The sequence below is a fragment of the Eleginops maclovinus genome, chromosome 5 (genome assembly GCF_036324505.1).
Source record: "Eleginops maclovinus isolate JMC-PN-2008 ecotype Puerto Natales chromosome 5, JC_Emac_rtc_rv5, whole genome shotgun sequence".
NCBI classification, from domain to species: domain Eukaryota; kingdom Metazoa; phylum Chordata; class Actinopteri; order Perciformes; family Eleginopidae; genus Eleginops; species Eleginops maclovinus.
In genome coordinates, this window is record NC_086353.1 from 5,862,242 (window position 1) to 5,878,022 (window position 15,781).

The 15,781-nt window shown below is 40.7% G+C and overlaps 1 protein-coding gene across 8 annotated transcripts in view; it reads right to left on the minus strand.

Moving 5' to 3' along the window:
- Positions 1-15,781, minus strand: part of inpp4b (inositol polyphosphate-4-phosphatase type II B) — a 218,774-nt gene that overhangs the window by 53,203 nt on the left and 149,790 nt on the right. For all 8 annotated transcript variants that reach the window (XM_063883246.1, XM_063883249.1, XM_063883245.1 and 5 more), the window contains 2 exons: positions 7,035-7,146; positions 3,053-3,116 (listed from right to left, as the gene is read on the minus strand). In XM_063883246.1, the coding sequence (XP_063739316.1) occupies positions 3,053-3,116; positions 7,035-7,146 (176 nt within the window). The remainder of the gene's footprint in view (positions 1-3,052; positions 3,117-7,034; positions 7,147-15,781) is intronic.

Sequence of the window (15,781 nt, forward strand, 5' to 3'; positions counted from 1 at the left end):
AAAGTCTGACTTCTGCTCCTGCTGACAGCACAGAGAACTCTCCCCTTACCAAACCCTTCATACGGCACTGTACCCTGATCTGACCCCCGATTTTCTCAAAGTCATCTGTCTAAGTGCCCAAGTCAAAATGATCCTTCTGGTGCTATGTCATTTGTCCTCGAGTGTTTGAGTTCAGTGATGCCCTTCAATGCAGATGGGTTCAAGAAGGCGCACTATAGTGAGAGTTCTTATAAAGCAGGAGGACTTCAATATAGGGAGCAATGTCATCATGAGTTATTTTGTCTTCTGAATGAATTTTTGGGAAGCATTTGAAATAAAAATATAAGCCTGGCTATCGGATACATTTTTTTAAAAAAAGTTGCCAACAAGAGAAATTACAATTTCAATTGCGAAGTATACATCACTTTCTTTAGCATCATTGAGTTTCCTTTTCTGGCAATATTTTGTATTTTCCTTTACGTTGATAAATCCCATAAAAACAATAAATGTATCATACTAACAAATACTGTCCCTGTAGCCAAAGCCTGAAAAAACACATGAATTGGTGACATGTTTCTTCATTAGTATGAGTGGTCACTGCTTTTTATTTTCAGTCAGGCATGGATAAATCGCTTTTGTGCATCGAATACTTGCTAGTGGAGCAAATGTGTAATAATGCACAGTTGAAAATAGAATTCATTATTTACTGATGTAAAGTTATAGCACACAGCTGGGGTAAAAGATAAAGATATTTCAGACTTGTCTTTTGATAATTACATCTTCAACAGGAACAAATTCACATGCGGCCAGAGATGGGGTAAAGAAATTGGAAAGTATTGAAAGGCAAACTAATGAGTTGTTAGTCTTGGAGAGCCAGACCTTTCTCCACAGTGCTGATGGAAGGTCTGGTTTCACACTTTATCATTCTGGTTTATGGGATGAACGGCTGTGGGTAGTTTGTATTACTTGGAACCAATCACCATTTTCTTGGGGCGATGGGAAGCACAGGATGCAGCGACAGTTTCTTTGCAAAACGTTAACACTCGGATAGTGGAAGAAAGGGAAAATGCCGCATGACAAAGGTGGCCAAAGGCAGGATTATAACCACTGTATTCATCCTGTAGGTAGGACAAATAATTTGGTAGTTTATCTTTTTGTTGGACTTGTTAACATTACGTACAATCTTGTGGTATGGTAGACCTCTAAAGTTTAAAAACCTGACGAGATTTAATTTGGACTAACTAATAGCCATAGACAGTATCCGTGAAGAGTACCTTAGTAATGAAGCATCATCTGATTGATACTTCTGACAAATTCTTAAACATTTAAAGACACTTCTCCACAACAGCTGTTTCTCTCACTCAACAAATACACGTTCACATCAAAACAGCAACAATATTTAGAATTTTTATTAGGGTTTTTTTTGCAAAGATGTCTAGATTTAGCTCAATTTCTAATAGCTTATTTCATCCTGCAAAAATAATGTGTGGATATACTATAAAACCAAGACACATCCAGACATTTAGAGATCCTCTGAAGGACAATAACCATTAGCCAAATAGACTATAGAGAGGCTTATTATTTTTTTCTGCACTATTGAAGTTGATGTTGAAATTAATGATGATTAAGGTTAAGCCTGGCCCTGGAATCGCCCCAGAAAGGATTCATAATTGCAACTAAATTACATGGTATACTCAGGCATTGTTGGCAAGGGGATTAGAGAAAGTGAAATGGATGACAAAAATAAATGGGAATAAGGGACCCATGGAGAGAAGGGGGTGAAGGCCCAACCCCTTAATCGGAAGAGCGACAGTTGCTGACTTGTACCGCCGTCAGAGAGGAAGATTAACCCCTGAACTCCCCCCTGCCATCAGACTAATCTGACCACCAATCAGGCGCCTGTTTCCCTTCCCGACACCTCTTAAGAAAATGACTTCCCGAGATGTGCTGTGTTTTGGTTCCCCTCTCTTCCGCTCTCTGCATGCTCATTTCAGAAGGTAATAAAAAGTGGAAGTCTAAATTGCATTACTCAATCTGCCGGGGTCTGCAGGGAGGGTGTTGTTTTGACGGGCTGCAGATGTGCACCTGCAAACATGGCTGCAGTGCACTAGCTAATCACCGCAAAAACAGTAAGCGGCAATGACACCATGACAACAGGCGTACGGCTGCTGGGGAGAGTAGGGAGCTGCCAGAAATCTGGATAAAATAGGAAATGGATCTGTGGAACACTTTAATGCATGGGAAGAAAAAAAGGAAACTACTTTCCCAAGTGTCTTCTGAACAAGGTCTGTGAAGTTTCAGCGCGGCAGGAGTTTGACCTTTTCAAGTCGAACCCCTTTCTGTCTGAATGTCTCATTTTCTCTGCAGAATTCTCCCCTTCACTGCCAGTAAAATTTCTAGCATTCTGTGTTGCCATGAAATTAATCTCATGGAGCTGGAATTGCTTATTTTTCTCTTTCGGTTAGAACCAAGAGGTTTTACCTCTTTGTCTCACACTATTCTTTCTTGCTGCCTCAAAACACCAAGACTCCTGTTTATTAAAGGGATGATGAAATATACATTCCACAACCAAATAGGATACTTCAAGGATCTTGCGAATGGAAAAAGGCAGTTTAAGGTAAATTTGAAACATACAGTAACAACATTATAGAGTTTTTTGGGGGGGTTTTCCCTTTCCTGTAGAGTGTTATGTAGGTTGTGGCGCATGTAAAGGGTCTGCAAAGGCTAAAATCTACCATGTGAAAGTAGAGGCACAAAATACAAATATGAAGCTGAAAATTAGCAAAATGTGTCCTCTTAAAGGGCATTTTGGATGAAAGAAGATGCTAACTAGCACAATGCTTCATTAAAATAACATCTAGATTGAATTATTTCAAGCTTTCCGTTGAGGCCAATACAGGGTGCGTTCTTCATTATTCTTGGGTAAAGAAACCAACATATTGTTATTCTAAAAGGCTAGGGAAAAAAAGAAGAAAGGAACAACAGAGAACACACATTTATTTTTCTTTTCTTTTTGGTTGTCATGTTATTTAGCAATGAATAGAGACATCAGGAGTTCAAAAGTGAATCTTACCTGGACCTGTCAGTGGATTATTGTCGATGCAGGCATGGGACACAGACTCACAAACCAAGGGACACTGGGAAGGAAAAGAACAGAAATTATTGTAATATATTAATCAAATCTAATAATGATATTTTTCTTAGGACCAGAAGGGCTTTAATCATTATAACTAATGAAGTTCAATAAGGATGACCTCATCCATAAGCCAAGTAGTCAGTGGACAAAAATTCACAGCTAAGTGGGAGTTTAGGGAGTCGAATCCAGTAGTTGACAGACATTTAATCATCATAAACATAAACTTTTAACATGTATACTTAAGTTCAGTATAAATAGCTTCAGATATAATGCATAAATGGTTTCATGTGTAATCGAATATCATCATTGCTTTGCATTGCTACAATAATGCCATCTCAATGAAGCTGCTGTATGCAGATTACAAACACTATATTTAAAAACTAGACCCAAAAGGAAGCACACAGAGCAAACACCTGCTTTCTCTTTTACTTCAAATTGAAGCGTGTTGCACTTCTGCCTTCATTGCAATCAGTGATGTCACAGCAGGTGACAGCTGAAGGAAAACACACAGCTGTGATTCACAGACTGGGGAGCGAGTGTATTCCCTCTGCTGCCATTTCAGTCCATCAACTCATCAAACTGTTGTTTCATCCTTTGATAGTACATATCAACCGATGGACAGTATACTATACTTCTCGTACAGAACAACCACATTTCCAGAACAAATGAGACGATAAAAACACAAAGTAACAACACAGTGTAAATCTTCAATGAAAATGTGTTACTTGGCAACAGAGCTATTATCTTTAATGGGGTTCTTTCAGTGAACCGACAATGGAGATGAAATTTAAGGGGAAAAAGAGAAAATTGGTACCTACACTTCTCAAAATGTACGGATTGAAAATGCTTCACAGGTTCTCAAAGTCCCAACACTGTCGCTCTGACCATCACCCCTCCATTATAACAGGTACAGATTCAAAATGATTCCTATTTTCAATAAGAGAGGTCCCTTATTTCTTGCTGGCAACTGTTTTTTTGTCTGCTGAAATAACAACTCTCTCTTGCATGGTGATCAGCTGTAGCTAGCTTATTAGGCACATTTTATGTTTCCAGTAGACCTGTTTAAAAGCAGAACCTTGAAGATAACATTTCCTCAGTCCAGCTCTTACTGTACATCCAGACAAAAACCAACACATTTAAACTTCCAAGTACCACAATAAAGTCCTTAAGTGCTTTGTGACACACTCCACAGTAGCGCTGTAGAAGAGCAGCCTCACCTCCTCAGTCAAACAAAACGTTCTAAGCTGGTGCAGACAGTGAAGCCTCTTGTAAGGCCTTGTAAATGATATGGCTTGTGTTGGCCTTCCACTTCAGAGTGTGGCATAAGGTGGAGCCAAGGACTGTAAAAGACTGGGGGTAGAGCCGCATGACTCGGACATAAACTCAGCATCTTGTTCTTTAAGTTCATGTAAGCCAGGTTAGATAACAGATCATTTAGATCATTTCTTTCTAGCATAAACCTGTTCTGCCTCTTGTCTAATCATCTTTTTTTATTTCAATCAAACAGTATGGTTTACGATTCTTTTGCTAAAAGAGAAAACAAGGGCTTGCCAATGTGTTTGGCAGAGGTAACAGTGTTTTTGGTTACCCTAGTTGAGTTTAAACTTCTCCAAAATGAAAAAGAGCAACAGAGACAGAGCCTCTAGTGTAACCACAAACTCTTTTAGCATCTAGAATTACTTCCACACATTAGAGAAATACTGCAGAGCAGATATGTTAGTTTTTTATGTACTGAACTGTGACCTCATTTCTTGGCTGTTGAAGTGCCACTGGGTTACCGCTGTAGATATTAAGCTAATTTGCCAGACATGCTAACGATTGCACCTTATATGTTAGAGCAGATACATTAATACTTGTGGATTTACTGTTGTTGTTGATATCCTTTTTATATGGCATAGTGTTAAGTATAAAAAGTCCATTTAAATTCAAGTGCACAACCTTTCCATCTTGACCCAGCTTCTCATAAAACTCAAACAGGTCCATGTAACAACTGCTAGGCCTTTGATGCTAAAAGCTTTCGATGCCTGTTGATGCATTAAGTCTGGGACTCATCATCAAAGCAATGCTGACAACTAACAATTTTTTTTGCTCGCTGTGTGTCAGCTCTGCCCTGTTTGATGAACCATTTAACACAGCTAGACAGCCCAACCTGTCCCCAGAAAAGGACTTTAATGACTGCTAGGAACTATCCATCACCTCTCCTCTCTGAGAAACTGATCCTGAATAAAAAGACACCAACAGCCAAGCTCTCACACACACACACACACACACACACACACACACACACACACACACACACACACACACACACACACACACACACACACACACACACACACACACACACACACACACACACACACACACACACACACACACACACACACACACACACACACACACACACACAAAATAAAAAATGACTGTTGAACAAAACAGACAACCTGGAAATTTCAGTAGGCATACAAGAAAGATATCTGATGATAAAAAGTATAAACAATGAGCCGAGGGCCACAGCTGTGGAAGGAGTCTCATTTTAATTGAAGGCAGCGGACGGCATTTGTTCGATGGCGCTTTGATGACTAAAATATGTAAAAAGATCAGATCAAAGGTGATTGGAGTCTCTTTCTTGTTTTGGCTGACTGTTTTTAAGCTGTTAGTGGGATATTCATGAGTAGCAGCGACTCAAGCAATGACAGGGAACGATCAAACAAGTGCCTTAAGCCCCTGGAAGAAAAACACACACACATACAGGACAATCAGGCAGCAGGTCACGCACACTACTAAGGTAAATGGAACAAGAACTTCCCTACAAGTGAGTCTCATGTGAGCCCCCTTTAATGTTTGTCACATCCCTTCCCTCTGTGCTCCCCTCATCTTCTACACAACACACAAGGGGAAACATGCAGTGACAACAGGCGCATACACACATGCAGGGCGGCCCATTCATCAAGGCGACATGGGCAGATTCTGAGTGACACTCTGGAGCCTAGCAGGGAACCTCCCTGCACCAGCAACAGGGGCGAGCAGAACCGAAGCCAGTCAGCCATGTAGAAGCCCTCGGTCAATTATATAAGACAGTGATTCATACACACACAGGACACATACACAGGACACACACACAGGACACACACACACACACACACAGCAAATCAAAAGCAGGCTAAGTTTCCGTGCTGCCTTGCAGGGCCATGCTGTAGTGAAAGAAAACGTTGAGAGTTCCCCTTTAAAGATCAGAAACATCATTAAAGCTCCTTCTTTACTTTTTAATACCCGGCTCCGGCTCCGGCTCTACAGCGCACACTCTCCTGACAAATGTTCAACAAATCAGGCTCCATTAGGAGTGGACGGAAAACATTAAGTGAAATCAGAGTACATACAACTTCATTTCTGGTGAGGTGGCAGCCCATTCGAAAGACACAATCTTCAGCTTGCTGTCAAACTCTGAAGGAAAAGAGTCTTTCTTCCTCTTTCTCTCGCCTGATTATGTGAGTCACTCCAGAGCTGGGTTAAGCGGTATGTATTGTATGAGATTAGAGTGGAGACGGGGGCGGCGGCGGAGCAAGAAAGCCACATTGAAGAAGCATCTGCCACTTGGTGAGATGAAGGAAGGCTGCAGGCCTGGCGACACAATCCCAAACAAACAGGGTCAAGTGTATGAATGTCAGCATGCTAATTTGGTCTGCATCTATATAATCTATTCTATAAATGGCCGAGAGACAACAGAAATGTACGCACAGACAGACATCACACACACACACACACACACACACACATCCCTCTAAATCCCTATTAGGGTTTACTGAAGTTTATTTAATCTCATTGGAGGACTTGAACAGTGCCAGTCTAATCCTAGCATTAGCGCTAGGCATCTGCAGCATGGAGGCTCCTGCTTTGTGTACTCATTCTGATATTTTACCTTGTGTGACGGTAAGTCGGTGGTGATGTGGTCCACATCCACCTCCTCCATCTCCCCCATCTTCAACCGACTCACCAGCACTGTTCCTGCTGCACACACACCATCAGATGACCTAGAGGGAGACAGCAAGAGGGAATTGAGTTACATTTAATCTGTAAATAAAAAGTATATTCAGTTAAATGATCTTTTCCTCAAGCTACTTTCCCTCCAATGGCCTGAAAAATATACATCTCCATGTTGGGCCGTCTAAATCTCCAAATCTAAAGAGCTTACACTGAGCAGCAAACAGGTTGTGAAGTTATACCACTGGAATCGGGACATAGATGCTTGTACTGCAGCAATTTCTTTCTCTGACAGATTTTGTAGAAGAGTGTGAATATACCCGAGCCGGCTCCAGAGGGGAAGTTGGCAGGGCTGAAGGAAGGAACATTTTGTATAACTGCTCAAATGGCCGTTTAATAACCCCGGCTGTGTGCCCTGACAGACACGAAATTGATACTAGAGTTTTCATATCAGAGAGCCCGACCAATCACGTAGCCAATCATGGAGCCATGATTAAGGAGCTGATAGAAAATCTATAGTATTGGCAGCAAGACAGATGCTTTCAAATGAAGAAAAATGGTCACTGGGCATCGCACAAGCAAGTCTGATCAACTAAGCAGACACATCTCTAATGTGCTCAGTTCCACTCCAGCTGGAGAAAATATCGGATGTTGTGTGCCAGCCAGAGGTCTGGGGACACAGCGGGGAAGATGACACACCCCTGACTAAAGAGGGAAAAACACAAGCAGGGTGATGGATGCAGAAAGGATGCTTCAGGGCCATTCATCTTGATCGGACAAGAGGGAGAGAATATAATCGCGCCCAGGGGAAAAGAGGATAGGGAAGAAAAGCGGCTGAGGACGAAGGGTAGGGACGAATGCGAGGGAATACAGAAGAGGATGTTTTGGATTCTGAAGAGGGACAAGTGTCTCTGCAGTGGGACACTGGGAGCTTCAGTTAGCGCTTAATGTCTTCTAGCAGTCCCTGAGCAGAGAAAATAACATTGCTTGGTTTATAAATCTAATCATTGTCCTTTGCCAGACACCTGTCTCAGTGTTTACTCCACTGCTCATCTTTCTGTTTCCTCATCATCTCTCTCTCCCTCTCTGCGCAACAGAGAGCAGCGCAGCAGAAGAAAGTCACCCTGACTTTGAACAAACAGTTTGTAATGACAGTGGGCCCGCATAATCGAGGAGATGGAGATTAACATGAATCGCATTCAGTGAAGTTGCCCCTATCCAAACCTCAGGGGTTACAGTGGCCCCTTCTACTCTTTAGATTGCTCTGCCTCAATCCACTAATGAAACGCTCCGTTTAAACAGACAGGGGAGGCTTTGTGAGGACGGCTTTAAGATAATTGATTTATGCCTCTGAGAGATATATTGTTATTCTTTTGATTTGCAGCCAAACGTAAACTCAGCACCTGTTCAAATACAATCCGTATACATTATAGCCTGTGAGGAAAATAAGTCTTCAGCAGCTCTCTCTAGTGATTTGATTAAGCTCCTTTGCAGAAATGCTGGTTTATTGTACAAATTCTGCAAAAGTCAAGCCAAAAAAAAGGGAATAGACATTAACTTTTTGACAGAGAGTCTGTTCGACACAGACTTTATTTTCTCTGGAAACTAAAGTCTTTTACCATGCACAACTGACCCCAAATTAACTTTGAAGGTTCTGTGGAGAGCTGTGAATTAAAGAAAGTGTGTCTCCCACCACCCTCACCCTCCCACATCCCCTTCTCCTCAGCCCATCTCTTTCCGTCTGTTGGAGCTGGCAACGAAACAAATCTGCAGATTGTACTTTGCCTGCAAGCCCTTTTTTTTCTTCTTCTAATTGGCCTAGGATATGTTTTATGACAACACTTAATCAGACGACTTTGTTAAGAGTGACGAATATAATGTGCTTAAAATGGCTGCTAAGAAATTGGCACAGTTCAAAAGATAATGAGTTATCAGGAAAGAGCATTACATATAACAGTTATTTTCTTTTGAGAGCCTCCCTTGCAATTCACAAATACATTTCCCAATGAATTAACAGATAGTGTGATAAGCTTAAAACAGATCTGTACCCTGCTGGTCTGAGAGGCTCCTGATCTATGAGCCATATCCGTGATGTGAGGCAAAAGGCAATAAATCCTGTATATAAAATAAAAGTATCCTGCTGTGTGTCAGATCTTCATTTACCTCCTCTCAGAAACTACACTCTTCCCAAGATTAAAATGATGACGTTCAGCTGAAACACAACCTACTTTGCTCTATGTTTAATAAATGTTATCCTTGGAAATAAAATACACAAGCTGAAATTGCCCAATAAATGTTTACTATTGGCTATTCAAAGAGAAGACAGCAGGTTATTACTGAGGTGACACCTTGAGAATTTGTCAATTGATCTAGCTGTCATGTGCTCAAAAGACATCTGACAACTCGTAAAATGACTGTAATCAATTAAAAAATACCCTGAAGGTAAATGCACCTAATTTAAAAATTAAAAAAGGAACCCAGAGATAACAGGATATTTACGATGTATAAGACAAACTAGTTTTCCCAAACACCTACCTTTGGCAACCAAAAACAAAATCATTTTTCCAGTTTGAGTTAATATATTCAGCTGCCTTTTCAATGAGAAAAAGTACCACTGTTTTTTCATTGTACCAACAGACCATTATTAGCCATTTCGGCTGCTACTGTACACTATAGTTAGCTCCATTGGATGGTTAGAAAGCACACATATGGTGAACGCAATTATTTGGGATTTTATTCCTTGTTGAAATGAGCAGTTTTACTGTGGTTTAATAGCCATGCATGGCCAAATGTTTCATATTGTTAGTTTTTTTTTTGTAAACAGGAACAGTGCGCAGAAAACCTCCACGGAGATGTTATGTACTGTGATTTAGAAAATTTCTATTTCCAGCTTATAGTCTTAGGGCAGGTATGTTAAATAATAAAATATTAAATGTTATTTCTAAATTTGTAGATGCAATAGCTGGTTGTTTTGGTTTGTAGATTCAACCTTATAGTTCTTATTGCACAACTTGTATGTGCCCTGAAAACAATGGAAGTGGTGCAGCTCTAGAGGAGTTAAAGTGGCCAATCAATGCCCTCTTTCTGCTGCATCGTGAACCTACAGAAGAGAGGTTCACACAGTGACACCAAGAGAAGGACAATTGTAATATATTTTCAAAGGCCTGAATCCAAACAGCCCCTCGGTGGGAGAAGTTCATCAAAAAAAACACTTCAAAGCAGCAATATGTCTGTGGCCGTCAGGTGCTATACTCAGTGGGAAGCCTCACAGATGAAAACACCTGACAGCCACGGACGGAAATCAACAAAACACCACCGGCTTTTCCACTGCTTCAACTGAATGGAAGTAAAAAAATACACAGCAAGACCTGGTAGAGCTATTGTGCCTCTTTTCTGTGGATGTTTCCCACAGAGAATCTAGTTTAGGAGTCCTTCAGGACATCTTACAACTGTGCACTGCCTCTTGGTGGGGAGTGGTCTGAGAAACGGAATTGCCAGGACCCTACACAGGCAACAGGAATGCTACAGCCTTGAAGTGTAGCGGGGGAAGTGTGGATGGGATTCTTGACCTATATAAAGCTGGACGGGTGGGCTAAATTTAGCACAGGCTACATTTCACTGAAGACAGATGTTGGGAGACAGGACTGTAATAATGGGGAACGCCAGCTATAGAAGGGTTAATGAGAGCTCTGATGTTCATTGGCAATGAATGGCATTACCATGTGACTCGGCAGAACATCCACATTTTGCAACTTGAGGACCGACTCAATCAATAAGACTACACTGCAGGCATTGTTCATAGAGCTGGCCAGAATCACCAGGGGACCCTAAACTAAGCACGCACTCTCCGGCTTGTCTGGACCACTTGAAGTATAATCCCAAAGAAAAGACTGCCCTGGTTTCCTCTTGATGAAAGATAATCCCACAAATACTCAGTCTGAATCTGGGATTAATGCAAAACAAGCTGTGTATCTTGTGTTAAAGTTTCATAAACAAATCTGTTTGGTAAGGATGTTTTATGCTTAAAACGGTTGAGTTAGCATCACATTTAAAAAAAAAAACCTGGATGATTTATCCAGACTACAGCAGTGTGAGGAAACTCTCCAACATGCAAATGTATGCAATGTAAAAAATATGTTTGTCTGCTGCAATACATCTGTAATATGCAGAATAGGAGCTATGTCGAGGCAATATGCATACTTGCACAAGATTTGTGAGTTATAACGCATCCTATTTGTTCCAGTCCCATCACACACACTTCTGTATTCTTGCATGACGAGAAGGGTCTTCACACTACATTTACTTTTATGTTGGTGCTTAACCAGTGTCAGAAAGAGTCTCGGATAAGCTGTTTTCACAGAAGAAGCAGGGTGGGGAAAAAATGTGCAGAAAGGACACTATTCAGTTTAACCAATCACATCAATACAGACTGGTGCTCAAAGGAAGGTGGTTGATGAATGCTGTGTGCAATGTTGATACATTTCACAGAAGTTGAGAAAGTCTAAAGGGGAGATGATGAGAAAGCTGTTTATGTAGGAAAAGAACGCCAGAGTTAGAATATCCCCGGTGTTACATAAATACTACTTTGGCAGATAAATGTTCATGAATATAATATTCCTGGATAACTAGAAAAATATATCTGTACTGTCAACATGAAGAAATCGCAATTTCCCATTGTGTTGCAGCTGCGGGACGGAGCTACTGGATGTTTAATATTAAAATAAAATGCAAAAACACAATAACAATATTCAGTTTGGTCCAGCACATTACAGATAAGGCCATGGGAGAAAGGAGAAGTAAAAGAGATGTCTGAATTGAACACCGCAGAACATATGTGTGATGTCAGGATGTGGTTTAGATGAGAAAAGTTAAAGTAACTGTTCTCATCTTCTCCGTCTGTTCTGTTTACCACAGGCCTGCAGAGACCTATAAAACATGGGCTGAAGAAGAGATGTGGCTGGTCTTGCTGTTCATGGCGGTGTGAGCAGGCTGAGGCACCAGTGGCTATGGTGCAGTGCTGATGCTAATGAGAATTGAGAGGTGGTGGTCATTCAAAGCATTGAGCTCTATAAACTGGTGCAGTGACGATGTATTTTTGTAGGCTGACCCGGAATTTAGCATCCCAAGGGGTACCTCCAAAAGAATAAATAGGATTTTTTTCCCATTGGATTTCTGTATAATGCAGAAAATAAGCTCTGTGGCAAAGACACACTTCACACTTTATGTTCAGCAGGACAACTTCACCACCTTTTGTTGATAATATGTGGTGTTTGTAAGTGATAATACAATGGCCACATGTAAGAAGCTATCCTTAGGCTATAAAGGAACTACATTATGGTTGCATGAATGCACATCACCTCCTCGGAGCGAAAGGCAGATTTGGTTGGCTTGGTGACTGTTATTTGTGTAATTTAGTCCCTTCCTTTTATGACAGCTATCCTACATGACATCTTCAGCTTGAGTTAGCAACACACGTCTTCAAAAAAAGACTTCGAGACAGGGTAACCTCAAAAGGTTTAATGCTGGCTAGTAGTTATGACTCATTCAAAAACCCCTCTAATGGTCTCCTCTGCAACTGATGTCATGAATCTCATTTGCTTTTATCAAGAATTTACTATCTATATTTTCATGTGTTCTGCTTAAAACACCTCAGTACTTTGCACGGAAACTTGGATTCTTGTATTTAAATTCTAACTTTACCATTTAAGTGTGATTTAATCCATATCTATCTTAGTTTTGATGGTAAATTCACTGCTTAATATAGACATTTTTCCGTCTCTGCAACACCTAAAAGCACTTTCACCCACATTTCATACGAGGTGCCATCTGCCAGGTAGAATAACATTCACACACATTCATGTCGGCCATGCCATCCAGAAAGATTTGAGGAAAAGTATCCTACCCAAGGTCACATGGACATTACTGCAGGAGCTTGGCTCAGCTGCCTCATTACAAATGTTGTAGGTAAATATGTTATTTTGACGCAACTTAATAGTGAGTTTATTAATATATTCACTGTATCCAACCCAGGTTAATAAAATCTAACAGGAACTACGGCCAATTATCTGTCAGCTGCTACTTAACTTCAAAATGTTCTCACACACACACACACACACACACACACACACACACACACACACACACACACACACACACACACACACACACACACACACACACACACACACACACACACACACACACACACACACACACACACACACACACACACACACACACACGGATTGATACAAAACCCAGTAGGATGCAAAATTGAGAGCACACACTGCTGTGGCGCTAATGGCCTTTACTGCTGTGCATAGCCCTTTCAATTAATGTACGACAGTTGTTGTGTGCCAAATATTTAAAGTTGGATGTAAGGCCTGATATGATGTATGAATTGGATTAGGGCTAGCACTAAGAATCACGAGTAGAAATGTAATAACAGTCTCTTAATCCCGAACCGAACTGAACCAACAGACACACAATCTGATAATAACTGCAGCACGATACAGGGTCCCGTTTCCGAGGAAAATGATCAAAAGGTTACAGTTGTGTGCATAGGTTTCTGCCAATGAAAATTGCTGGCATACATTCAGTGTGAAGTCATTGAAAAGTTAAGTGCGGATCAATGACAATTGAATGAGCGTGGGTGGAGACAAGGCTTTAACAGGAGAGGGCAGGCGATGCAGAGCTTAGATAATGCCCAGATGACGACCTTCATCACCACTCTCTCAATGAATACTACATTGTCAACAATTAAGTGGTTGGGGGTCAATCTAAGCCTGAAAGCCTCTCTGCAGAACATTAAACAACTCTAAAAATGCTCACACATGCACATGAGTGTGTTTCAAGTGTAATGACTCGGAGTAGATGAACAGAGAGCCACTAAGGCTTCATTAATATTTTTTCAACAAACAATAAAAGAGACCACATCACAGTCTCCTCTCCTCCCTGATCAACTGATGGTTTTGTTCTGCAACCTCTCCCGAATAAAAAACCAACAAACATCTAGGCCACCACTGATAAACCAGAGAATATAAAGGTTATTAATGTTGTTTGAATGAGTTTTGTGTTTAATTAAGTATTTTTGACACGGTAATGCTCAAATTAATATGAATAGTTCCATATTGTATACTGTTTTTGGCATCTGTGTAATAATTATAGGAGAAATTGACACCTCGTCTATGTTACAAATGGTGGAACGCTTAGCCTGGCTTTGTCCAAAGGCAATAAAATCCACATACCAACACCTTTGCAGCTGAGTGTCGCTCCATATTTGGTGTAAAGATGTGAAACACAGATGTGGCATTTGTTTTAGTTACCTGTAAAGCTGCAACAGGATCTATTTTGTGGCGCTGGGAGACCGAACAGAACAGAGCCATAAGAAATACCCCAGGTGAGGACGCATTAACAAGCCTCCGCTGTGTTCCCATACAGCTTTCATCGGGGGATTGAAAGGGATGCTGCATGCAAACAAAACCATGTAGATCCATCTGTGTATAAGGGGGAAGACAGACTGTGTGTGTGTGTGTGTGTGTGTGTGTGTGTGTGTGTGTGTGTGTGTGTGTGTGTGTGTGTGTGTGTGTGTGTGTGTGTGTGTGTGTGTGTGTGTGTGTGTGTGTGACAGAAAACCAGAAGTGAGAGCTACTGTTGCTCTGGGTTGGGATTGCTGTGTGGTGCAGAGAAGGACTGTTCTGTCCCGATCAGAATACGTGACTGTTTTTATAAGTTGTTGTGCACTTTCCAAAAATGATCTGAAACAGGGTGGTCATTCATTAAATGACATTTCACTAGGACAAGGAGTCTGAGGAAACTATCTGTAGATCTTCTTTTTGTGACACAATGTTAAGCTCTACATTAGGCTGCACTGTGGGACCTCATCCCAACGTCTAGAGGGGAACAAATATAAACTTAAATGGACAGCTTTGGTGCAGTTTGCAGAAGTCCACCGGTATGAAAGGTGATTGATGTCTTTACCTGTGTATGTCTTTGAAAAGCCAGCAGTTCTTAACGAAATAGTTAAAAGCTAAAATACACTAAATGGCTGGGGACTTCTAGAAATGCCACTTTTTGTACAAATATTTTCCCTTGTTATGGTTCTGTGTTTAGATCTTAACCCCTACTGTATTTTGGGTTAGTTGAGTTTAGATGGTACGTTATTTGGAGAGTGTTATGTCTTCTTTTAGCTTGGAATGACTCTTTTTATTACATGAACTCTCAGATTTGAGATGTTTTAGTAATACATATAATAAATATTTTCTGTTTAGTGTTGTTGCCCCTTTTTTAAATCTTACTCTACTGTTTGTGAAAAATATGAATTGACTTATTGATACTGAAATCTTGAAGCGGGATTCTTTTGTCAAAATATTATTTTCTAGATAAAGAGTGAACTTTTATTCTTGATATTTATCTCGTTTGTCTATACAGCAGGGTGCCATGAGAGACATAAAGCATTGTTTTATTCCAGCTCCGGTACAGAGAAGAAGCTCCGCTGGTGTTCTACTTGTTCTCCCTCGCTGCAGAGTTTGCTACTCCTTATTTGCCACGACCATTTAATTCAATTTTGTTCCGTTATATATTCTTCATTTTTTTCTCTCTGTTACCAGTGTAAAGTGTCCATTTATGTTTTTTTACAGGCACATATGTTAATTCATGTTCTCGCAGGATTTGTGGTGTTGCTTA